We start from the raw sequence: 24,813 nt of genomic DNA, 5'->3' as shown, positions 1-24,813 counted from the left end.
TCCCACTTTGCGCCGTGCCTGGTCTTGAGCAAGTACGAGAAGACTCGAAGGTTCGAGAAGGGGTTGAGGAAGGATATCCGCAGACTAGTAGGTACGCTTTAGATCCGCAAGTTCTCAGTGTTGGTGGATAAAGACATGGTGATTGAGACTGGTATTCGAGAGGATGAGGTGGATCAGGAATCGAGGAAGAGGACAGTATCTTCTAGTTCTCAGTTAGGATCTCGTCAGGGATTGTGGAAGAAGAGGAACAAAGGCTCGGTTTACTGTCAGAACACTGAGCGCCAGGGTTCTCAGGGGAGCCAGACTAGTGGGCATTGTACTAGATGCCATAGATGGCACAAAGGCGAGTGCCGGTCATTTAGGGGTAACTGCTACAACAGTGGCCAGTCAGGTCACATGTTTCGCGATTGTAATGCACCGAAGCGAGACGTGCCTGCATCCAGTGTGAACCGGGGGGGCAATCAGATACCTTGGGGAACCGTTCAGATGAATATAGCTCCAGTTAGAGTATACTCTCTTACTCTAGCGGATGCTGAACATGTAGGGAACGTAGTGACAAGTATCTTAATATTGCTTTCAAACAAAGCTTCTATTTTGTTTGATTCGGGTGCGACCTATTCTTTTGTATCTATGAGTTTTGTTAAACTATGTGGGGTTGAGACCCAAATCATGAACAATGTGTTATCTGTTACTACACCATCTGAGAGTATATCATTCTGTAGGAAGATGTTGGAAGACTACCCGGTGGTAATTTAGGGGAAGCTACTACCGGCGAACTTAGTAGTATACAACATGTCAGGATTCGATGTTATTCTGGGGATGGATTGGTTGTTCTCCAGTTATGCTGTGATCGACTGTCGTAGGAAGGTAGTAGTATTAAGATCTCCTGTGGAGCAGGAGTACAAATTTGTGGGATCGTGTGTGCGTTCGACGCCACAGATTCTATCGGCACTACAGGTGAGGAGGCTACTCTTGGACGGATGTTAGGGGTACCTAGCTTGTGTGAAGGAACCGCCGCGGGATGAGTTGAGGCTCGAGGATATTCGGGTAGTCAGCGAGTTCCCGGATGTGTTTCCAGATGATTTACCCGAGTTACCTCTAGATCGTGAGGTGGAGTTTGCGATAGAGTTGCTGCCTGGTAAGGCGCCGATCTTTAAAGCTTTGTACCAGATGGCTCCAGCGGAACTTCGGGAGTTAAAGGAGCAATTGCAGGAATTACTGGACAGGGGTTTCATTCGACCTAGTGTTTTGCCCTGGGGAGCTCTAGTATTTTTTGTGAAGAAGAAGGATGGGTCGATGTGGATGTGCATTGATTACTGTGAGATTAAGAAGGTGACTGTGAAGAATCGTTATCGTTTGCCTCGTATAGATGATATCTTTGACCAGTTGCAGGGGAAGCGAGTCTTTTTGAAGATTGACTTGCGGTCAGGATTTCATCAGGTGAGGGTTAGATCTGAGGATGTTGCGAAAACGGCTTTCCGAACTAGATATGGCCACTATGAGTTTTTAGTCATGCCTTTTGGGTCTGGCGGTGTTAATGGATATGATGAATAGGGTTTTCCATGAGTACCTGGATCGGTTTGTGGTGATATTCATTGACGATATTCTGGTATACTCGAGGAGTTTGGAAGAGCATGAGAGTCATCTAAGGTTAGTATTACAAATTATGCGATAGAAGAAGTTGTATGCTAAGCTGAAGAAGTGTGAATTTTGGTTGAATCAAGTCATGTTCTTAGGCTATGTGGTGTCTAAGGACGGTATCTCAGTTGATCCTAGCAAGATTGAAGCGGTGGTTGACTGGGCTAGGTCGAAGAGTGTGCAGGAGGTTCAGATTTTTCTAAGACTGGCGGGTTATTATCGTTAGTTCGTAGACGGTTCTCTAAATTGTCTGGACCTCTGACACAATTGACCAGGAAGGGGGTGAAGTTTAACTGGACTAGTGATTGCGAGCAGTGCTTTCTTGAGTTGAAGCATCGACTGGTTACTCCTCCTGTATTGACCATTCCTTCGGGGGATGGCGGTTTTGTGATTTATAGCGACGCAACTCTGAAGGGTCTAGGATGTGTGCGTATGCAGCAGGGTAAGGTAGTAGTTTATGCTTCTCGGCAATTGAAAGACTATGAGAAAAATTACCCTACGGACGATCTAGAGTTGGTTGCTATTGTGTATGCATTGGAGATCTGGAGACATTATTTATATGGTGTGCAATGCAAGATCTTTACTGATCACAAAAGCCTCGGGTACTTTTTCTCACAGAAGGAGTTGAATTTGAGGCAAAGACGGTGGCTTGAGTTGATCAAGGACTACGATTGTGTCATCAGTTATCACCCGGGGAAAGCTAATGTGGTGGTTGATGCAGAACCTGTGGCTGTATCTACAATTGTAGCACATCATATTAGACGGGATTTGGGGAGCTTAGGTATTGAGTTGGTGTTTGGTGATCATCAGGCTTTCTTTGCTAGTTTGGTGGTCCAGCCGACTTTGTTTGAGCGTATAAAAGCTGCGCAAGTTAGTGATGCAGAGGTTATGGAAAAGGTACAGCAGGGACTGGCTACAGAGTTTAGCATCTCTGAGGGAGGTGTGTTGAGGTTTAGGACCAGGTTATGTGTTCCGAACGATGATGAGATCAGAAAGACGATTCTGGAGGAGGCGCATCGTTCTTTGTATATGGTATATCCTGGTAGCACAAAGATGTATCGGGACTTGGGCGAGACCTTCTAGTATAAAGAGGCAGATTGCTTGGTTCGTGGAGTAGTGTCTGACGTGTCAGCGGGTGAAAGCTGAACATCAGAGGCCGGCATGGCCATTGCATCCTTTGTCTATTCCGATGTGGAAATGGGAGCATATTTCCATGGATTTTGTTACCGGATTTTTGCCAGCACTTCACGGGCAGAATGCTATTTGGGTGATCGTGGACAGATTGATGAAATCTGCTCATTTCATACTGATGAAGGTTAGCTATCCTTTGATTAGGCTAGCAAATATGTATGTGCATTAGATTGTGAGAATGCACGGAGTACCGGTGTCCATTGTATCAGATCGAGACCTGAGGTTTACTTCTCAATTCTGGATGAGCTTGCAGGAGGCATTAGGGACGAAGCTTACTTTCAGTACAGCGTTCCACCCCTAGACTGATGGACAGTCGAAGAGGATGATACAAATCTTGGAAGATATGTCACGGGCTTGTGTATTAGACTTTGGTAGTAGCTGGATACAATTTATGCCACTAGTAGAGTTTCCTTATAATAACAACTTCTAGACTAGTATCAGGATGACACTGTTCGAGGCTTTGTATGGTCGGAGGTGTCGATCTCCTTTGTGTTGGGGGGAGGTTGGTGAACATCAAGTGTTAGGACCTGAACTTGTGCAGCAGGCGTCTGAGAAGGTGGGTTTAATCCGAGAGAGGATTAAATAGGCTCAGAGTCGGTAGAAGAGTTATGCAGATGTTCGCCGCCGTGAGTTGGAGTTCGAAGTGGGGGGTAAGGTATTTCTGAAGATCGCTTCGATGAAAGGGGTGATGAGATTCAGGAAGAAGAGCAAGCTAAGCCCAAGATATATCGAACCATTCGAGATTCTTGAGCAAGTGGGTCCTATAGCCTACAGGATTGCACTACCCCCAGCACTCTCGAGGGTCCACGATGTGTTTCACGTATCCTTGTTGAGAAGGTATGTGTTGGATGCTTCACATGTTGTTAGTTATGATGATTTGGAAATTGGGGATACTTTAGCGTATGAGGAGATACCTGTTCAGGTTTTGGACCTCTAAAGTTCAGAAGTTTCGTACTAAAGAGATACCGTTAGTGAAAGTATTGTGGCGAAACCATGAGGTTGAGGAAGCTTCTTGGGAATTGGAAACGGAAATACGCCAAAAGTATCCACAGTTGTTTTGAGTACGTGTACGTCATCCTGCTTTGGGTTGGGATAGTTGGTTTGTCTTTGGGAGTGTGTGTACTTGTGAACTCCGATGACATGATGTGTATGTAACCATAGTATTCCTTCGCCATAAGTGAGAGTTTGTTGTATACATATTATGATGGGGCTGTGTTGTAGTAGTTTCCAATTTCTTTCTAGAGTTGTGTATATGTGGTTGATTATATGAATGAGTTGTGAATGAGAGATGGCAAATTTCGAGGACGAAATTTTTGTTAGGAGGGGAGGTTGTAAGAACCCGAATTGTGATATGTGGGTTTAAATAATAAAGAGAAGGGTAAAATTGGAATTTGAGCAGACTTCGTTGACGAAACTAGATTTCGTCGACGAAGGCTTTGTTCTGCTCATTGACGAAGTTCAGAGGCTCGTCGACGAGGAGAAGCCAAGAGATTTCAGGACACCGGGGATCTCAGGTTCATCGAAGAGGTCACTGTCTCGTCGACGAACTGACTGCAGGGCCTTGTAGACAAAGTCGCCATTCGTCGACGAGGGTAGCCAGGTGAAAGGGCTATAAATATCCTTTATCATTTCTTAATCACTAAGAAAACTAAAATCCTCTCCCTCTCTCTCTAGAATTCATCCTACTCTCTCTCTCTCTTTAGATTTCTTCACCGTTTGTCGTTGGAATTGACAATCTGATGTTACCACGAGGATTAGGGAAGGATTCTCTACAAAACCTACGGATCGGAATCCCGTTTCAGAGATTTTCAGGTTTCGGCTTAAAATCAAGGTAAGGCTCGATTTTCTTTTCTGATCTGGTAGTTTGGTAGAGGACGGAGTCATGAGTATTTTCTGTACTATTTTTTGTAGATTTTGAGAACTCGATTCGCTGTTTAGGAGCCGTAGAGTTCGTGATTGATCTTTTGGGGGAAAGGTAAGGGGAATTTATTTATGTCGGTTATTTTTTGAAATCAGACTTGGTAGAACTGTGGTTCACGGTCCTGTGTGTGTTTTGGCTACTCATTTAGGGGGATCTAATAGGGAAAACTATGAGTTTTTCATGATTATAGTTTTGGAAAAAAGGGGGGGGGGGTATTGGGCTGCATCCTTGGTTTTGTTGAAAACCGTATGTATATGATGATTTATACTGTGATATAAGGATGGTCGTGCCTTGACTTGTTTTAAACTGTATGTGTTTGGAAAACCATTATTTTAGATTACCAAATGGGTGTGGTTTGTTTGGTTATATGAGCATGCATGTTTGTGTTGTATTTTGGTTGAAATGCTAGTAGGAACGAAGTTCCAAATTTGTTCTAGGTACTGAGAGTGTCCGACTCTATATCCGATGGCGTGAGCCTATCCTGGTTGATCGCTAAAGGGTGTGGATCTACCAGTTAGCGCCGGTACGATGCCATGGGAGTTAGGGACTAGCCATGTGCTGGTCGCGCCTTGTTTCGCGGGTTGACTATCGGCCAACGGCGTATGTCGCGGGCCGATTTCGGGCTGATGGGTATGACGACACTAGGATTGCTTGATCATGTGTGTGTGCGTTATGCACTATTGTGAAATTAGTATTGGAACTGCATTTAATTGTATATGTATTGCGTCATGATAACACTCAAATGCCACACACCGATATAACCTGCATTCTTCTTTACTGAGAGGTGTCTCACCCCTGCTGTACGTAAATATTTTTCAGGTCTTTCGAGTAACTGGAACTAGCGTCCTTGTGTTGGGAGTGTGGTGGCCGGTGTATTGCAGGTAGCGCTTGGGTAAGTGTTAGGACTTTTGTTTCACAGGTTGCCGTTTTGTGGTATGCTGGCACCTAAATGTACGTTTTGTATGTATGGAGCCTGGACTCTGTTTTGTTTTGTATAGACTCTGGTATGGTATAGTAACTGTATAGAATGACCTTTTTCGCTATGTATATGATTTGTGTATGGATGCGTATAGGGTGCCTGGTAACCCCACGGGGTGGGACCCTCATTCATCATGCTGTATCGTTATTATTTGTATGATATAGGGACATGTTAGGTTACTAATTCACCCATGGGTCCCATTTCCGAGTTCGGGGCGTGACAACAGTTGTATCCTTTGGCTAGAAAATCCCAAGCCACCTTAGCTTTCCCAAGTCTTGAAAGAAGACTACTGATGGATGTAATGGAAGTATTGATGAACCAAGACAGAATCTTGTAGTGAATACTGTCCCATTCTTCCAGAAGAGATGCAAATGCCTCTTCCTTCTCACTGTCCTTCTGCATTGGTTTAGGAATTGCTCCAGTCACATAACACCACAATCGGCGTCCTTTCAAGAAAATCTCCATATCTTGAGCCCACATACTATAATTGGATCCATCCAATATCACATCAATGGGACGGAAAATCGAATCAAGATTCGATGCATATTGAGGCATATTGAAGCTTCAAATGCAAACACAGAACGCAAAATGAAATTGGGACAAAAAATTGAGTAGTAAACACCTAAATCCCAAAAGTCAATGTTGGCAACGGTCAACTCGATAAAAGTCAATGGTCAACCCAATCAAAGTCAATGATCAACTGCCAATGTCGGTAGAAGTCAACAGTGATGGTTCGCCGGGCAATGGTCGGTGCTGATGTGGCGCCTGACGTGGCAGCTAGGGCTGAGGTGTCACGTGCCGAATGAGACACATGGTAGCGTGTGAAGGCCTAAGCACGTGCAACAGCCAGTTGGCGTGTGAGCGGCGCACTAGAATCTTCAGGCAGCGCGTGGGGGCGCGTGTGGCGTCGGATGGCTCCGATTTCGGCGACGTTGAACTCCTCTCTGAATGGGCTTCCCAACGGTGGTGGCACCTCGGTGGAATAGTGACTTGAACAATGCGCAGTTGAGGAAGGCAGAGAGAAGCAGCGGCGCATGGCGGCACGTGAGGCAGGTAACAGCGGAGCTTCCTTTACAGGAGGGAAGTACCGTACCTTGCGAATTTGTTTCTGGACTTATTGTTCAAAAATTGGAATGCAAAAGGGTTGAAAAGAACTCCAAACATAGGCTACCGTCATAAGAAAGAGCATTGGAAATCCGTCGGAAGAATGTTGGAAAAATTTTACAGGCCACAAGTCTGTAACTCTGATACCACGACAAAAGAAGGAAAGAAAGAAATTGTAGAGAGAGAGCTGTACAATAGAGAGCATATTTATATGAGAATGAAGTTAAATAATAATAGAAAGATAATAAATATAAAGAATCAAATCAGAATAAAATAAGCATAAAATCATAATATTCTAACATATATTCTAATAGTGGTGTGAAAAGCAGGAGCTACAGCAGTACTAGTACTGTTCCATAGCTGTGTTCACTGCTTTATATGAGGGGAAGGATTGAGAAACAGAGGGAGGGAAGGAGACGAGTGGAGGAGGAGAGAAAAAGAAGGGTACGCTTTTATTTTGGTTGTAGCTATTCTCCATTTACAGCCATTTATCAGAAACTGGTATCTTCTAGTAATTGCCTCTGCACTGTGCTGACCTTCTTGACCTAGATGAGATGACCATGTCTTCCTAGGTTTTCTGGTTATGCATGTATTTACTCGAGGTGGCTTGTTGTGACCCAATGATGAACCGTGGATTGGGCTACTTTTGGGCTTGGATCCGGTCTACAATTTAACGAACACGGTTCGATTTTAAAAAGAAAAGAAGATCTGTTTGTTTTTTCCTCTGAAAATAGGGAATTAAGCCATTGGAAGTATATATTCAAGCAGGCTAATTATATTAGCTCGCCAAAGCTTATTTTGTTTTTGAACACATTATTGTCCATTTGATTTGTAAAGTATGAAATAAAAAAATAAAGTTAAGAATGAATGAACCAAATTAAATTTTATTTTCACGTACCAATACCAAACAACTAATGAAAGTGATGGACTTTTAGAATTTGAGTTTGGAATGATAGGATCTTTTGTTCACACTTAAGTTGAGTTAGGAGTCCCTTTCTCAAGATTTCTAATCCTATACTCTTTCCTACATTCTCTTACACCCGGTTTGGAACTTGGAAAATATTGAAGAAAAAAAAAAAATAGGAAGAATTTCATTTTTTTGTATTTGGTTATCAAGAAAAATAAGAAAGAAAATAAAAAATATACCAAATCAATGAACAAAATTTTAATTTTACACATCCTTAATATTTGGTTTTTCTTAATTTTTAATCATATTAGAACAATTTTTTATTTTAAATGGTATTTGATATAGGGAGAAAATATACTGAAAAATGAATTTCCTTCTGTTGTATTTATGTGTGGCTCTTATACTTGATGTGGGGTTCATAAACAAAAGAAGAAGAAAAACATATGGATGGTGCATGACTCGTCGACGAGTAGATCCCAAGAGCAAGGAAAATTTAGAGGTTTCGAGATACCGAGAGCAGAAAAATGGACTCATTGACGAGTGACTGTACTAGTCGACGAGTGGCCTTCTTTGAATCGTCGATAAGTCTCCTGTTCTCGTCGAGTACATTTGGGCTGCAAGAAAATATTTGAATTTTGAATTGGAACATTGGGGTGGTTGGGTAATTAGAGGGAAGCCTCCGAGGGAGTGTTATTTATGTTCTTCTGGGTATACTTTGATGGTAGAGAGAGATCATTGTGAAGTATATTGCGTACCTTGATATTTGTTAGTGAAATTCTTGTGCCGATTGCTTTAGTGGATGTAGGCTTTGCTGAACCATGTATATTCTTGTGTTGTTCTCTTTATTTGCTTTCTGATTTATTGATTGTGTATACATTGTGTGTATTGGTGCTTCATCATTTTTTGTGATTTACTTATTCCATTGTGCATCCTATATCTGATTCCACAACAAATTGGTATCAGAGCGTGGTTATCATGGCTTCGGGTACTTCTTCTGCAAGATTTGATGTCGTAAAATTCGATGGAACTGAAAATTTTGGTTTGTGGCAGAGGAGAGTTAAGGATATACTTATGCAACAAGGAATGGTGAAGGCTCTACATGGAATTCAACCGGATAATATGGATGAAGCAACTTGGTAAGAATTGCAAGCAAAGGTTGTTTCTACAATGCGCTTGTGTTTAGCCGATGGAGTGCTCTATCATGTGATGGACGAAGATTCTTCAATGGTTGTATAACGAAAGTTAGAAAGCTGGTATATGTCCAAATCCCTCTCAAATAAACTATTTCTTAAGCAACATCTTTATTGGCTTAAGATGGTTGAAGGATCAAACTTAAATCAACATATTAACGCCTTTAATCAAATCATAAGTGATTTGATGCGTGTTGATGTTAAGTTTGATGAAGATGATAAGGCTTTGATATTACAAAACTCTTTGCCAGCGACTCACACTCATTAAAATTTGGTTACCACCCTTGGGGAAAATAATCTCTTAATCTAGAAGTGGCGACAAGTGCCTTACTGAATTTTCATTAAAGGCTGAAAATATGTGATGAAGGAGAAGGACTTGTGGTGAAAGGTAACAGTGAGCGTGGCAAAGGAAAATCCAAATATGGATCTAGTCAGAAATTCCGTACTCAATCCAAGAAGAAGAAGGATATCTGGTGTTATAAATGCGGTAAAAAAGGCATGTTAAACCGGAGTGTCTGGATTGGAAAAAAGGAAATGCTGAAAAGCATGAGGGTACTGCGAAATCCACGAATGTTGTTTAAGAAGGAGATTCAGTTTGCAGTGATGGTGATGTTCCTATGGTTTCGTTATGGTCGGATAACCTTACAGACTCATAGATACTTGACTCGACATGTTCTTACCATATGAATCCAAAGAAGGAGTGGTTCAGCACCTATAGGTTGGTAAACTCAGGTTCAGTTCTTATGGGTAATGATGTTTCTTGTAAGATCATTGACATAGGAAACGTTAAGATAAAAATGTTTGATGGTACTGTGAGAACCTTGAGTAATGTAAGACATATATTAGAGTTAAGGAAGAACTTAATTTCACTTGGCACCTTGGATTGTAATTGTTTCAATTACAAGCTCGAAGGCGGGGTTATGAAAGTATGAAAAGGTAATCTGATGGTGATGAAAGGGCAAAAGATAGAAAAGAATATCTACACATTGTAGGGAACTATTGTTGTAGGTGGAGTTGTAGCCGTAGATGTTGAATATGATGAAACTGTCTTGTGGCATATGCGTCTTGGGCATATGAGGTTACATGGTATGAAGGAACTACACAAGAGGAAACTCTTGAAATGTATGATATCATGTTAGCTAGATTTTTGCAAAATTTGTGTGCTTGGAAAATAAAACAGGGCAAAATTCAAGTTAGTTGTTCACATGACGAAAGGTATTCTTGATTATGTACATTTCGATGTTTGGGGACTGGTTAGAGTAACGTCAAGGGGTGGACATGTGTATTACGTGAGTTTTGTTGACGACTACTCACGGAAAGTCTGGGTATACTTCATGCGGCATAAGTCTGATACATTTGCCAAGTTTAAGATGTGATAAGCTTAAGTGGAAAACTAGATGGGGAGGAGAATCAAATATCTGAGGTCGGATAATGGGATCGAGTACGCTAATTCTCGATTTATAGACTTTTATTAGAAGTCAGACACCTTAACAAAATGGTGTGGCAGAAAGGATGAACCGGACTCTTGTTGAAAGAGTTCGGTATCTCAGGCTTAATGCAGGGCTACCGAAGAACTTCTGAACCTAGGTAGGTAGTATGACTTGTTTTCCGATAAACCGATCACCAAGGGCGTCATTAGAGGGTAAAATGGCAGAAAAGGTGTAGACGAGAAATGTAGTAGACTACTCCGAATTGAAGGTATTCGGGTGTTCAACCTATGTTCACATGTCTAGTGAGGAGAGATCTAAGCTTGAACGAAAGTCTTGACGTTGCATCTTTTTGGGATATCAAAAGGGTGTAAAGGGATACAAGCTATGGGATCTAGTGGCGAACAAAGTGGTGAACAGTAGGGATGTAATCTTTGATGAGAAGGCTATGGTGAAGCGTACTCAAGATTGTGATGAACAGAAACAGGAGCTCAAAAGCTGGGGCAGAGATGAACATGTTGTGCAGGTGGAGTTGGAAGCTCATGGCAGCAATAATGATCATGGTCCTTTGGTTGCAGTGAGCTCTAGCTCGGGAAACCAGTAAGTCGACAATCTTCCTATACGGAGATCTAGACACAGTATCAGACCTCTACCAAGGTATGGATTTGAAGAGTTAGTGTCTTATGCTTTTCTTACTAGTTGCAGTGATCCAACTATATTTCAAGAGGTAGTGCATGGCCAAGAGAAAGGTAGGTGGATGAGTGCAATGATTGAGGAGATGAAATCACTTCATAAGAACCAAACTTGGGATTTGGTGGAGCTTCCAGATGGGAAGAGACTGATAGGTTGCAAATGGGTATATAAGAAGAAGGAAGCAATTTCAGAAAAGGAAGGAGAAAAATTCAAGGCACGATTAGTGGCAAAAGGGTACTCATAGAAAAAAGGAATAGATTATGATGAGAATTTTTCACCTGTGGTCCAACACACTTCTATCAGGATTGTGTTGGGGTTGGTAGCCCATTATGATCTTCATTTGGAACAAATGGATGTGAAGATGACGTTTCTTCACGATAACTTGGAGGAACAGATTTATATGGTAAAGCCAGAGGGATTCTATGAACCAGGAAAAGAAAACTTAGTTTGCAAGTTGAAGAAAACTCTTTACGAGTTGAAACAGTGTCTAAGGCAATGGTATAAAAGATTTGATTCCTACATAATCAAGATTTGTTACAAAAGGTGTGAGTATGACTGTTGCGTGTATGTGAACAAGTTTGGTGAAAGTTCTTTTATTTTATTGTTATTGTATGTCTATAACATGTTGATAGCCGCAAAAGATTTAACCGAGGTGAATCAGTTAAAGGAACTGTTGCATAAAGAGTTTGACATGAAAGATCTTGGTTCAACCAAGAAAATACTTGAGATGGAGATTTGCCAGGACAGAACTGCAGGGAGGTTATGGTTATCTTAGGGTGGTTATGTTCAGAAGGTGTTGGATAGGTTTAGCATGACTGATGCAAAACCGGTGTGTACACCTCTAACGAGTCATTTTAAGTTGTCTACTGCAAATGACCCAAGTATGGTTGACGATATCCTGGATATTTCAAGGGTCCCCTATCCTAGCGCTGTGCGGAGTTTAATGTATGTCATGGTATGTACAAGGCCAGACTTGGCACATGTTATGAGTGTGGTGAGTAAGTTTCTTTCTAATCCACATAGATAGCATTGGGAAGTCGTTAAGTGGATCTCCAAACACTTACAAGGTACATTGGGTTATGGCATCATGTTCGGAAAGTAACGTGGTTGTCCTTCAGTTATAAGGTTTGTAGATGCTGATTATGCGGGGAATATGGATGACAGAAGGTTCACAACGGGTTATGTTTTTACCCTTGTAGGAGGACCTATATGTTGGAGATCCATGGTTCAATCTCTGGTGGCATTGTCCACAACTGAAGTTGAGTGTGGTAGTTGCCGAAACTACATTGGAAGCCTTACAGCTTACCAATTTAGTCAAAGAGTTGGGCTTACAATAAGACGGGGTTGTGTTGCATTGTGACAGTAAAAATGCTATTTATGTAGCAAATAATCAAGTGTACCACGCTAGAACCAAGCATATTGATGTGAGGTTCCACCGGGTTCGGGAGTTGATTACTTCGGGTAAACTTGTGTTGAAAAAGGTTCACACATCTGAAAACGCAGTAGATATTTTGACAAAGCCAATCACTACTGAAAAGTTCAAGCATTGCTTGAACTTATTCCACGTCTCCAAGTGATAGAAGGGAGACAAGCCCAATCTAGCGTTCCAAGTTCAAGGTGGATGAGTGTCCTATTCTCGTCGACGAGTGCATATAGGCTGCGAGAAAATATTTGAATTTTGAATTTGAACGTTAGGGTGGTTGGGTAATTGGAAGGAAACCTCCGAGGGAGTGGTATATATGTTCTTCTGGGCATACTTTGATAGTAGAGAGAGATCATTGTGAAGTGCATTGTGTACTTTGATATTTCTTAGTGAAATTCTTGTGTCGATTGCTTCCGTGGATGTAGGCTTTGCCGAACTACGTATATTCTTGTGTTGTTCTCTTTATTTGCTTTCTGATTTACTGGTTGTGTATATATTGTGTGTTGTTGCTTCATCATTTGCTGTGATTTACTTATTCCGCTGTGCATCCTATATCCGATTCCACAACACCTTCTTATTTTTCTTTTCTTTCCTTTTCTCAAACAAAATTCTTGATCCAAATTTTTGTTCGACTCTGTTCAGATCAAGGATTTTGGTGGGAAAAAATAAAGGAAAGGAAAATGAGAAGGAAAGTCAATTTCAATTATATTTTTCTCTTTATTTCAAATATTTTTAAACATGAATGGTATAAAATCAAATTTTTATTCATTGATTTGATATATTTTTTATTTCCTTGATAACCATGAGAAATTGAATTTCTTTATGCTTTCTTTTTCTTTCCCTCATATTCTATTATTCTCTAAGTTTCGAATGGCTTGGGAGGAAGCACCTCGTAAAATAAAATCATTTATCAAACTATAATGGTAATATAGCATGGGAGAGTAGGCTATAATAAATAAATATATTCTAAAAGACTCTAAGAGGACATCTTCACATTTCATTGTAATGAAACTTATCCATTTTTGTTAGTAACTTGTTAATGATATATATAGAATGTGTTGATATTATTTTCTTTCCTTTTTTAACGTACAATACTTACCCTCATGTTATTTTCTAATTTAAATAAACTTAAATCTAAATTCAAGGCAGAACTTTGAGCCCTCAAATAATAAGTCACATTTAGCATAACCTCTTCTTCTGTCTTTTGTATCAAAAATTTCATTTGAAAGAGAAGAAAAATAAGGATGAAGTTCTTTCTCTTATATTTTTCATTCTCTATTAAATATTATTAAAAATAAAATTTTATTTTTAGAGAAAAACTTTGTACTAATAAAGTGTAAAATCAAAGTTTTATTTATAAATTTGAAATACTTTTAAACTTCTATGCTAGCTTTCATGTTTTACTTTTTGCACATAAACCATGGCAGATGGATATCATGGTCGCAAGCGACACATTGGCATTTGTGAAGAACTTGAATTGAATTCTGAGCTTTATATTTGGAAAAAGACTATTCATGTGCCATCTTGAGATGAGGTGAAGAGGGCAGCCAGTAATTGGCCCTGCTCTCTCCCTGGACAGGCCCTTGATAAATATATATAGACGCATCCATTTTCTTTCATTCCTCAAAATTTTGACAACTACAAAATGGAAGAAAGGAAATTTTCAATCCCCTTGGCTTCCTCTTTTCTTCCTTCTCTTTTCATCCTTCCAAACACAACATAAGGGTACTTGGATAAAACAAAAGATGAATGACCACTGTACCTTGGCATCAACTAAAATAAGACAATCAAATCCACTCTGCAAATAGGAAACATGAAGAATTCTACCATTCAGAGTATAGCTCCTTTTCTGGCTCTTTTCATCTTTTCAAGTACAGAAATATCTTATTTCTATGAATTGTGGGTACATCATTTAACCAAATTCATGCTGAAATCCCATAGTTTCTTTGCCAAATCAGGGTCCCTTGCCTTTGAGTTAGCCGTGGACACGTTACTATCTGAAAAATATTCCCCGCTGATCCCCTTGACCTGTGGATGCAATGCCACGTAGCAGGTTGTCGCTGCCCCCTACAATTAAATTTGATGGAAAATGACATTAGTACCACAGTTTCATGTACTAGAACCATTTCTTGTGTTTTGTCTTTCAACAAAAATAAGGGGTCAAGAACTATCCCTGCAGAAATGCGGGCAACAGTCCAGAGCAGTGGCACACAGAAATTTATCCAAGGGACAAAAATGTGTGCACTGTAGTTTATTCTTAGAGAAGTGAAAATTTAAAGATTTCAAAAACTTATTACATGTAAACGTTTTATATTTGGACAAAGTTGACATGACTACCAAACGAAGGATCTATCTATTACATTTGATATTGAACCTAGTCTAGCTTTCATTGCCTAAAAAAAAGTGGGTCAGGTTAGTATTTATATAATTTTATATGGCTACAGTATACAGTAATGAAGGATTTTTTTTAACTGATAGACAAGAACTATTTAGGACCAAGCGGGTCACTACCCCTATGCGTAGCCCTTGGTTCTGCCGTTGGGCCAATGCCAAAATGACAACAGTGATTTGCAATATTGCAAAGATGTGGCCATCCCTAACCAATGCGGAGTGCAAAATTAACCACATTTAGTCGCACAGTGAGTAGTTTCCTTCACTATGGACTATGGAGAACTACAAATCATGTTTTGAACCACATATCAACATTGTGCCACAAACACAAGAATTTTTATTGAACTCTAATGAACCATATGTACAAGACCTATGTCCTTGGCATCAAACAACTGTCCAATTTGAAACGTTAACTTGATACCTTCATGAGTAGATTTAATCAAATAAAACTGGGAATTTACCTGCGGAACATTTTTAAGCACAAATTTACCTAGCTTATTAACAAGACCTGCAAAAGTGAAAGAAGCAATGGATAAATGTATGGAACATGAGAAAGTTGCATTAAACGCAAAAGAGTATTGTAAAAGATCTGAGTTCTTTGGCCTGACTTCCTAATGGGATATGTCGTCCCCACCAAATATTAAGTCTTGTAAGCTGAGAACTTTGTACTAGTTTGTAGAGGGCTTTGTAAAATGACATTGATGAAAATAGATGTTGGAGATATAGATATTGATACATAAAATATTGCAAGCACTGAATTTATTTTCCATATCAATGGTGAGAGAACTTGCTCTTTTGTCATAATTCGTGCTGCAGAAATCATCTCAAAAAGTTTTAGTGAATACCATCAAGTAAGCTGTTGTGACGGAAAAGATTGGTGACAATGGATCCTGGATGAAGTGAATTTGCAGTTATCTCAGCCCCATCTTCCTGTTCAAATGAAGAAATCATCTCTATGACAACCAAGAGCTTTGATGAAAAAACAAAAAAGAAGCTGCAGTAGCACAAAGAAAATAAAGGCACCCTAGCACACAAGGTTCTGCTTGTAGCAGAGATGAGGAACATGGATACTTGGTAGTATCACCCTCATTTTCTTAACAGGCTGATTACCAGATTTAAAAACACACACACACATTCTGTATTCCAAGGATCCAAGGGTGAAGGAAAGTTTTAAATGTAAAAAAATAATTGATATACGGAAGCTATGCATAACAAAGAAGAAGATGAAAGGGGGGAGCTTAGTTGGAAGGAATAAAATTGCCATGAAAAAATATAACAATGCAAGGCAATTTTTTTTTTTTTTTTCCCCTTTTCTCATATTTGCCTATCTCATCTGCTTCAAAAGAAAATTTCCTGGAGAAATGACCCCCGAGAGAGAGAGAGAGAGCAAAGAAGTAATAACTAGGAGAGCACTCCAATTCATTGTTTACATATTATGGAGAATCCCAAAACATGGACAAAAAGTCAGGTTATTCGGAAAGAGAGCACTTGCTAATTGACAAGTTTGGAACAATAATATCCTAGTCACAAGATTAAAAAAAAAAAAAAAATTCCCATGTCATATCAGAGTTCAACGAGAACATGATGTAGGCAACCTTACCTCCATATTTTGAGAGGCAATCCTGTGTCATGAACCTGTGACTTGGGTTTAGCAATTAGCATATCCTTATTGTTGGGCCAAGGCTCACCCTTGATATGACATAGGTGCCATATCAGTGTGAGACAAAAAGATAAGAATATAAAAGAACTAAATTTGTTATAGATACAATCAGTATCGCGCTAATTGCTAGATGGTAGGAAATGTAACTTTCCGGATAAAATATATAATTTTTACAATAAATAGAAAAAGAAAGGAACACGAATGAGCTACCAATTAATCATTTCTATCTATAAGTTAAAAGTTAAAATGCATCTAATGCTCTATGTGATTGCCAAATATGTCTAAAACTAAAAGAAATGTTATAAGATGGCCTTAGGACCAGTTACCTTATATATGAACCAAAACGTTGGCAACTAAAAAACAAGAAAAAGTAAAATGCAGAATAATAAAATGGGCAAGTGGTTTAACTCTAAAATATAAATCAAGAAATTACACATCAGTAATAAATTACAAGTAAAAGTTGTAGAAGATTAAAAAAAAAAATAGGCTAATAGTGTTTCAGATGGTTCCAACATTTGCAACAGTACACCAGTGAAGAGAAGGCTGGGAAGAGACAGGTAGATGCAAAAATACTTGAATTGAGCTAGTAAAGAACGATCGAACAGCTCTTCAAATTCTGGAGGATGGTCTCCTGGATTGACTAGAGTCTAGAGTGATGGAAAAGGATTCATATAGACAAGCTTTACTGCTGTTATTGCATTAAATGGAGGTCAGAACTGATAGGGTTTTGACACATTTTAGTTGATAAAACAAGATGAAAAGAATGTTTCTTTGAATTAGGTCATATATAAAACCTTGAAAAGAATGCCACTATTAGTTTATTTTATCATTAAAATAATCTCTATTTCATCAAATCCATAAACAGATCATGTACCTTTAAACGCCTTGCAAGTTCTTTAGCATGCAAAATATTAGCAAGCTTTGATTGGCCATATGCACCCATACTGCCATACCTGAGCATAAGCAAGCCAAGCAAAATAATATCAGCTATGCCACTTAAAGAACATATTTAAATCAAACATTTAAATACAGATATGGAGGTGTAACCTAAAATGAGTAGAAATTGAAAGAATTGACAGGGGAAAACGATAAAAATATAGAAATTGAAACAATTGAGAGGGGAGACAATAAAAATGTAGAATACTGCTTCAGCAGTTAGATCAAACTATAACATGTGCACAATATGTTTGATTTGGCATTTTTTGAAAGTAACAATTTTTTGTACGTTACATAATATGTGTATAGAAAATAACCGAACACGTATTGAATGAAATAATTCAAAATTTAACAACACACACCTTGTCAATCATATCATAGTAGGTAGACCAATGACAAGAACAATGAGAATAGATTATTTATTGATAAGTGCAGGGACAAACCTAGGCTACAGTCTACATTAGTGCTTAGTGAGATGAGTGCAGAGCAAGTTTACAGAAATCAGAAGTTAACAGAATCCATAATTGGCATCTAAAATGAAAAACTTCACAATTTAAAAGCAACCCGGGAGAATAAACTGTTGCTACTTTTTTACATACAATTTTGCACTCTATGATTTGTAGGGCCATGCAAACAATATATAGGAACATGTAGTACACATCTATAATCTCAGATAAAGCACATCTCATAGCTAACAATCAAAAATAGTATATCCATAGTAGAGTATTATCTAATGCACCAAGTTGCAATAGCATTACCCTGATTGATCATTGATTCTATCAAAACGAATTCCTTCACCATAAGAAAATCGGTGAGCCTCTGATGAAACATTCACAATCCTTCCCTCTTTATTACTTTCGCGTGCTGTTCTTTTCATAGTGTCCAACAATAGATTTGTCAAGAGAAAGTGACCTAAAAATAAAGTTCAAAGAAGTAAAAGCAGTAAGTACAACAACAACAACAACAATGATGACGACAACAACATTAGCTTCAATTATTGCATCCATATTGCATGATTTGAAGACAAGTATGGCTAGGGTAGAGCCATAAAGACAAGTAGGTGTAGGAGTGGAGCCATACCTACTCCAGTGGGTTCAATTGCACCCATTTAATTATTAAAAAAATAGCTAACATGTGTGAAATTATGGGAATACGGACCTCTACCAAGACTTTGACACAATATATGGGTAAAAGGAGTGGGTCAAGCATAAAGATTAAAACCTAATTAATGCGTTGTTTGACTTCATGAATTTCTCTTCCCTGAATTCAGGAGAACATATTAGTTGCATGGATTTAGATCTTGTGTATTTCCACTTAATTTCACTCAAAATTTTATTGGATTTACAATTTTATGCATGGTCATAGTGAAGGTTGTGAAAATTGGGATCCAACATAGGATCACTTGGAGGGTTAACAGATTTTGGATTGAGGGTCATAACATCCTACTAATCATATTAAAAAAAAAAAAAAATGCCTGTATATGTTATTTTTCATAAATTTCAATAATATAAGCCTAACAAATTTGCCAGTAAGGGTTCAAGAGTAAGAAAATCAGGTATAGAGCCCTTGTATAACAAAGAGGCAAAGTGTTCAAACTGTTGCATTCCTAACCCTATTAAAGATCTAACCAGTTTATAATGAAAAGGGAATAATTTTATCCAAAAACATAGTTCTTAGTACAAATTAGTCAACAAACAATTCAACAATATGTAAATAATTTTTTTGAAAAAAAAAAAAACAACAGAAACAAGAAGAAGCCTTCAGTCCCACTTGACGGGTCGGCTACATGAATCTTTTTCTGCCAATTCACCTAATTAAGAGCGTTTTTTTCCCTCTATTAGATTAAGGACTATTAAATCCTTCCTCACTACCTCATTTTAAGTTATTTTTTAAGTCTTAGCAAACAAATAACAAAAGCCAAACAATTGAAACAGCATGAAGGGCAATGCATTAGTGTATTAACTATTAATCTCCATCCTCAACATGAATATTAATATTTGAAGTTTGAATAATTTAATGAACATGGTGAAACTAAAAATAAAATTTTGAGACTGTTAAGTTCTTTAGTATTAAATAAATTAAATCACTTCCAAGGTTGTTCATTTCTTGTACAAGTTATACAAGACAAACATCAAGTCTGCAATATAAACATTTAGTAGGATCTTAAGATGCTACCATGATCCTCCTACGACCCTATCTGTCACAAACCCAGATCCACTACAATTTATTGTGATCCTACCAGTTATGCTTCCATCTTTGCGCCAATATTACATACTATGAAGGACAGTAGCTTAGTGCTTTAATTGATAAAGTCTGTACTTAATTCTCAGTTTTTGACCCAATTCCTACCTTAATTCTCAGTTTTTGACCCAATTCCTGTGCATAAAACAGATACAAATAGGGAGGATGAAAACAGATGACCAGTAAATCAATTTATTTCAATTAAAATGACTAAATCTAAGTTTGAATTTCACTTACTAATATAGCAACAATCATCAAGTTATTTACAAAACAAGTTTTTTTTTTTTTTTTTTAAAGGACAGTACCAGCTTCCAAGTGAAGAAATTTTCGGGGGAACACAACCCAATACACTTTTTTTTTTTTAAAAAAAGAAGACGCTATCTTAAATCTTCAAGAGCTAGCAACAAAATGAAGAGAAGCCTAGGAGCAACGGTAAAGTTGTCACCATGTGACATGGAGATCATGGGTTCGAGGCATGGAAACAGCCTCTTGCAAAAATGCAAGGCAAGGCTGTGTACTATAGACCCATCGTGGTCCGCCTCTTCTCTGGACTTTGCATAAACAGGAGCTTTGTGCACCGGGAACCCCCCACCCAAAATTTTTTAGCTAGGAACAAAAATGGCTAATGTTTGAAAGGAGACTATGGTAACCCTAAAGCATCCAACAGAATTTCTTGTTTTGATTGGGCACTAAAACATCCCTTTAACATAAATACAACATACCTAAGTGGTTTGTTGCAAACTGCAGTTCTATCTTGTCTTGAGAAAGTGTAAATGGGGTCGCCATGACTCCTGCATTGTTACTTAAAATAAAGAAGACATAATTCACTCATTGTTCAGTTGCAATAAAGATACACACCACACACACACACACACACACACCACACACACACATACAGACACACACACACACACACACAAAAGCTGCATATATGTATCTGGTGTGGTGGATTCACACGCGCACACACACACAGAATAGGAAGCCATTTATAATGGACAAGGATTCTAGCATAACTGCTCCCCTTTGTTTCTTACATTAAGATGTTCAGAGGAAGGCCTGAGGTATTGAAGTCAGATGCAAATTTCCTTACAGATGCCATTGAGCTGAGATCCAACTCCATGAGATCAACTTTAGCTGTAGGAATTTCTTTGACAATTATGTCTTTGAACTTTCTACCAGCAGCCAAATTCCTGATCGCCATGACAACATGGACACCACGAAATGCAAGAACACGAGCTGTTTCAGTGCCAATACCACTTGAAGCACCTGTAATCCCAGAATAGTGAGTGAATTAGTTCAACAAGTGGCAAAAGCTTCCAAGAAAACAAGATGCCAATCATGTGTCAAGAACTTATGACATCACAGAGGCTTTGCAGCAAATAACCAGCAAGCAAAACAATAATAGCTATTTAAGCCAGAAGCATTAAATGTGGAGAGAATCAGCTCTTAACATCTACATAGCAACAGTTCACATAACAAAACTTTAGTCTAGCATGAAACTGGGAGGAGTTTTATACTTTTTTCTCTCAATCAGATATAAAGAAATAGGCTTAATCTCTGTGTTGAAAACTGAAAGATTTACACTGCACTTGGGAGCATGAATTTGGACCTTGGATTTGGATTTGAACACAATTCAATACATTTTTGTATTACATTTTGTCTAAAATTGTATAAATCTAAATCCAAAACCTCTCCCAAACATAGGTTTTAAGTTTTTTTATTTTTCCCTAAATATTTTTTTAAAGACATAGATAGCATTCATAGTAGCCTCCTTTACAAAACATCCTCAAAACCAACAGTTCTCCATTCAACAAGAAAACAGGAGTAGGAAGTAAACAATAAGGTTAAACCCAATTACTAATGCCAAATGCCTAAAAAATATCAAATATCTACCCAATCTCACTGAAGCTCATATGGACATTCAGCCAGAGAAGAGAACTAAGAACAGAAATTGTGGTCCCAGATGAAACCATACCTTGGATTGTAAGGAAGTTAAAACAATCCCACTGATGTTACCACCCACAACTTAATTTTCCAAAGAAATTTTGAATGAGTTTATATTGTAAATTCAAAATTCATTTATTATTCATAAAACCCGTAAGTCATTTTCAATATTTGCAACCCGCCAAACTTGGCTGAATGCTAAGCTGGAGAACTCTCAAATGAAAAAATTCTCTCAGACAAGCGCCTCTCAATGAGCCACCTTTCAAGTAGTCAACTTTCTATAGGGGAATTTAAAGCAACCTTTAACATGGGATCCGGACTTAGTCAATAGAAAGATAGAAAGAGGGAAAATAAATAGCACCATATTTGGGAGAGGCTTCGAATTTGAATGTATAGATTTAGACAAAGTGCAGCATAAAATTATGTCAAAATTTATCCAAAATCACCCAAATTCAAATTCAAGACCTGAAATTCATGTTGTTAATCGCCGCGTGAATAGATTTCAGCAATTTCCCACGAAGAAAAGAACCGCCCACCAGATATGTATTACCAGAATGGAATGCAAGACAGAATTTGCAATAACCGATAGGTGTTAATTGCCTCCAAGAGAAGCACTGACGCATGTTTGATTTGCGGAATGGAATGGGTTAGGAAAGAAAGAAATGAAAATTCCATAGAGAGCACGACGGAAATCTAAGTGAGAAATTTAAATCCATTACTTCGAATTCCATCCCTACCATAGACGCCAATAACCCGTTTGTATGATAAACTTCACCCTTCAACATTTAATTTCAATCCAACACATGAAAAAATATCACACAGGAAAAAAAATAAAAAACAAACAAACAAACAAAACAACGGAACTTCCAGAGAAAAGGCAAACAGCTACTCATCAACAAACAAATAAAAAAAAAAAAAAACAAAACAAAAACAAAACCCAAATCAGAAATTACCTGTAACAACGGCAGTGAGGCCAGTTGCATCGATTCCGTGAGTAACTTCCTCCGCTGTGGAAGAAGACGAGAACCCAGAAGACCCTTTCCGGCTAAACAACCACATTCTTTCTTATCTTTCGTTGGAACTATACAGATTCGCAAAGCGATCCACCAGGTGCACGAGCTTTTACCCCAGGCGGCGGCGTCCCAGTGAAGTGAAAGTAATGGGAATGGTGGAGACGAGCGATCCGCCTACTCTAGATTGTCCAATCGTTTTAGTTCATCGTCAAGCGGAAGTAGATGTTTACTCTTGACGCCATTGATTTGGTCCAAACAATGGAAGGGTGGGGAAGAAGTAAGAGGGAGGGGAATTTATTTTTATTGTATTTTTTAAATAAAATATTATTAAAAATAAAAATAATATTTAGTAGGATTAAAAATTAAAAAAAATTAAATATTAATTAATAGTGTGTAAAATTATTTTTTATTAATTAATATACATTTTAATTTTTTCACTTTTTATATCCAAACATAAAAAAATAGAGTTTTTTTTTTCCAAAAATTTATTATTTTTTAAAGTTTAAATAGGGCCTTAGACTATTAAAACTTTAGTATTCTATGTATAAATTTTAAGTTCAATTTATGATAAAGATAAAAAAAATGTGGAATAAAAGGATAAGAGATATGTTACTTCAATTACACTGCTTAAATAAAAAGGTGTTAGGCTTTTTCTATTTTATAATTTATGTCTAATTTATTTTTAATAAAAAAAATATTATTGTCTAAAAATTAGAGCCAATTAGGCTTGACCTTGGTTTTTAATGTTTTGTGAATTATGAATATGCTTTCGATTTTATAGTCCTTTAGAATTAAAATAGTTGTTCAAATATAAATTTCAATTTGTTATAGTTTGAAATTTTTATATTAAACGTGTCATATTTTAATCTTATAAAAGGGTCGAAAGAGAATTAGGATGAGATGCAAAAATGTCTCTTTATAATTTTGGTGCCATTGGCCTCACAATTGATTAAGAAGGGCAATTAGGCAAGCGAAATTCAAGTGTAATATGATTTTATTTATTTCATATGTTATTAATTTTATATTTATATTTTTATAACTTCGTTAAATTCATTTTTGATATATTTCTAATACATGCTTATTATTCAACATACATTTTCTAACTAAAATTTAATATTCACTAGAAAATTTTATAATATTAAAATATGAAATTTAAAGAATAATTTATTTATCAATTAACTATAATCAGGAGCGGCTCTGCACTGCATGTGCACTCCGCCCACCAAACACGTGAATTCCATAAACAGTTAAATTAAATCAGGCTGGAGAGAGAGAGAGAGAGAGAGAGAGAGAGAGAGAGAGAGAGAGAGAGAGAGAGAGAGAGAGAGAGAGGCCATGTGTGAGTCTATAATCTATATATACATATAAGCACATAGGTTTTATTGTGAACAAGGGTACTTAGTATTGACACAGTAGCTATAAATAATGTTAACATTATTATATTAAAAAAAAATTGGGAGCCCCAAAAGGCAAGCATCTCAATGGCCTTAATGAAGAGTCGACCCTGACTATAATGTATTTTTGTGTTTAATTCCAATCAATTATGATTGATATAATATTCTGCATATTATTTGTAACGCCCCGACCTGCCACATGGGGCCCAGGATGCTATTTTAGTAATATTTGTATTCTTGATATCATAATCATCATATAAAAGCAACGGAAATAATTTAAACATCCTCAAATACATTACCAATGTGATACTCCGTGAAAGAAAGGGTTAAAATGGATATGATGTTACTACCCATATCAACAATGTGCATCTTTTTTTTTTTGGATTCTTTTCATAAGAACTCCACGATTAAGCGTGCTTAACTTGGAGTAGTCTTGGGATGGACGACCTTCTGGGAAATTTTCTTAGGAAGTGTGTAAGTGAGGACAAAACACACTGAAAATGATACTGTTAGCCTTACCGTGATCCTAAGAGGGGGGTGAATTGGTATTTTTAAAATTTAAACCCTAGGTCAACACTCAGATTTTACAATCAAATAATAACGGTACAATGATTGTGCCTTCGTGTAAGGCAGATATGTACCCAAATACGCTCAGTCACAAATACCATAAAATGATTTATTATGTAAGCTCAGTGTGGTCTAATCCTTCAATTCTCAAATATATTCACTATCTAGGTAATGTGTACGTGAGAGTGTCAACA

At 37.8% G+C, this 24,813-nt stretch overlaps 1 protein-coding gene across 1 annotated transcript; it reads right to left on the bottom strand.

Moving 5' to 3' along the window:
- Positions 1–14,102: 14,102 nt before the first annotated feature.
- LOC131146959 (short-chain dehydrogenase TIC 32, chloroplastic-like) lies at positions 14,103–22,960 on the bottom strand. The gene is made up of 8 exons (XM_058096839.1): positions 22,599–22,960; positions 20,736–20,967; positions 20,424–20,503; positions 18,219–18,372; positions 17,399–17,477; positions 15,710–15,794; positions 15,326–15,372; positions 14,103–14,540 (listed from the first exon to the last, which is right to left on the bottom strand). The coding sequence occupies exons 1-8, from the start codon at positions 22,702–22,704 to the stop codon at positions 14,382–14,384; spliced, it is 942 nt and encodes a 313-aa protein (XP_057952822.1). The 5' UTR covers positions 22,705–22,960; the 3' UTR covers positions 14,103–14,381.
- Between the last annotated feature and the right edge of the window lie 1,853 nt (positions 22,961–24,813).

Source organism: Malania oleifera, chromosome 13, assembly GCF_029873635.1.
Source record: "Malania oleifera isolate guangnan ecotype guangnan chromosome 13, ASM2987363v1, whole genome shotgun sequence".
NCBI classification, from domain to species: Eukaryota; Viridiplantae; Streptophyta; class Magnoliopsida; order Santalales; family Ximeniaceae; genus Malania; species Malania oleifera.
This window is presented reverse-complemented; position numbering and strand designations above follow the sequence as displayed.

Excerpts from the sequence above, each read along its gene's own strand:
- LOC131146959 (XM_058096839.1), bottom strand. The coding sequence starts at position 22,704 with ATGTGGTTGTTTAGCCGGAAAGGGTCTTCTGGGTTCTCGTCTTCTTCC. Across the intron at positions 17,478-18,218 it reads AGAATCAATGATCAATCAGG|GTATGGCAGTATGGGTGCAT; the intron begins GTAATGCTATTG and ends GCTTATGCTCAG. Across the intron at positions 15,795-17,398 it reads AACTTGCAAGGCGTTTAAAG|GAAGATGGGGCTGAGATAAC; the intron begins GTACATGATCTG and ends TCATTTGAACAG.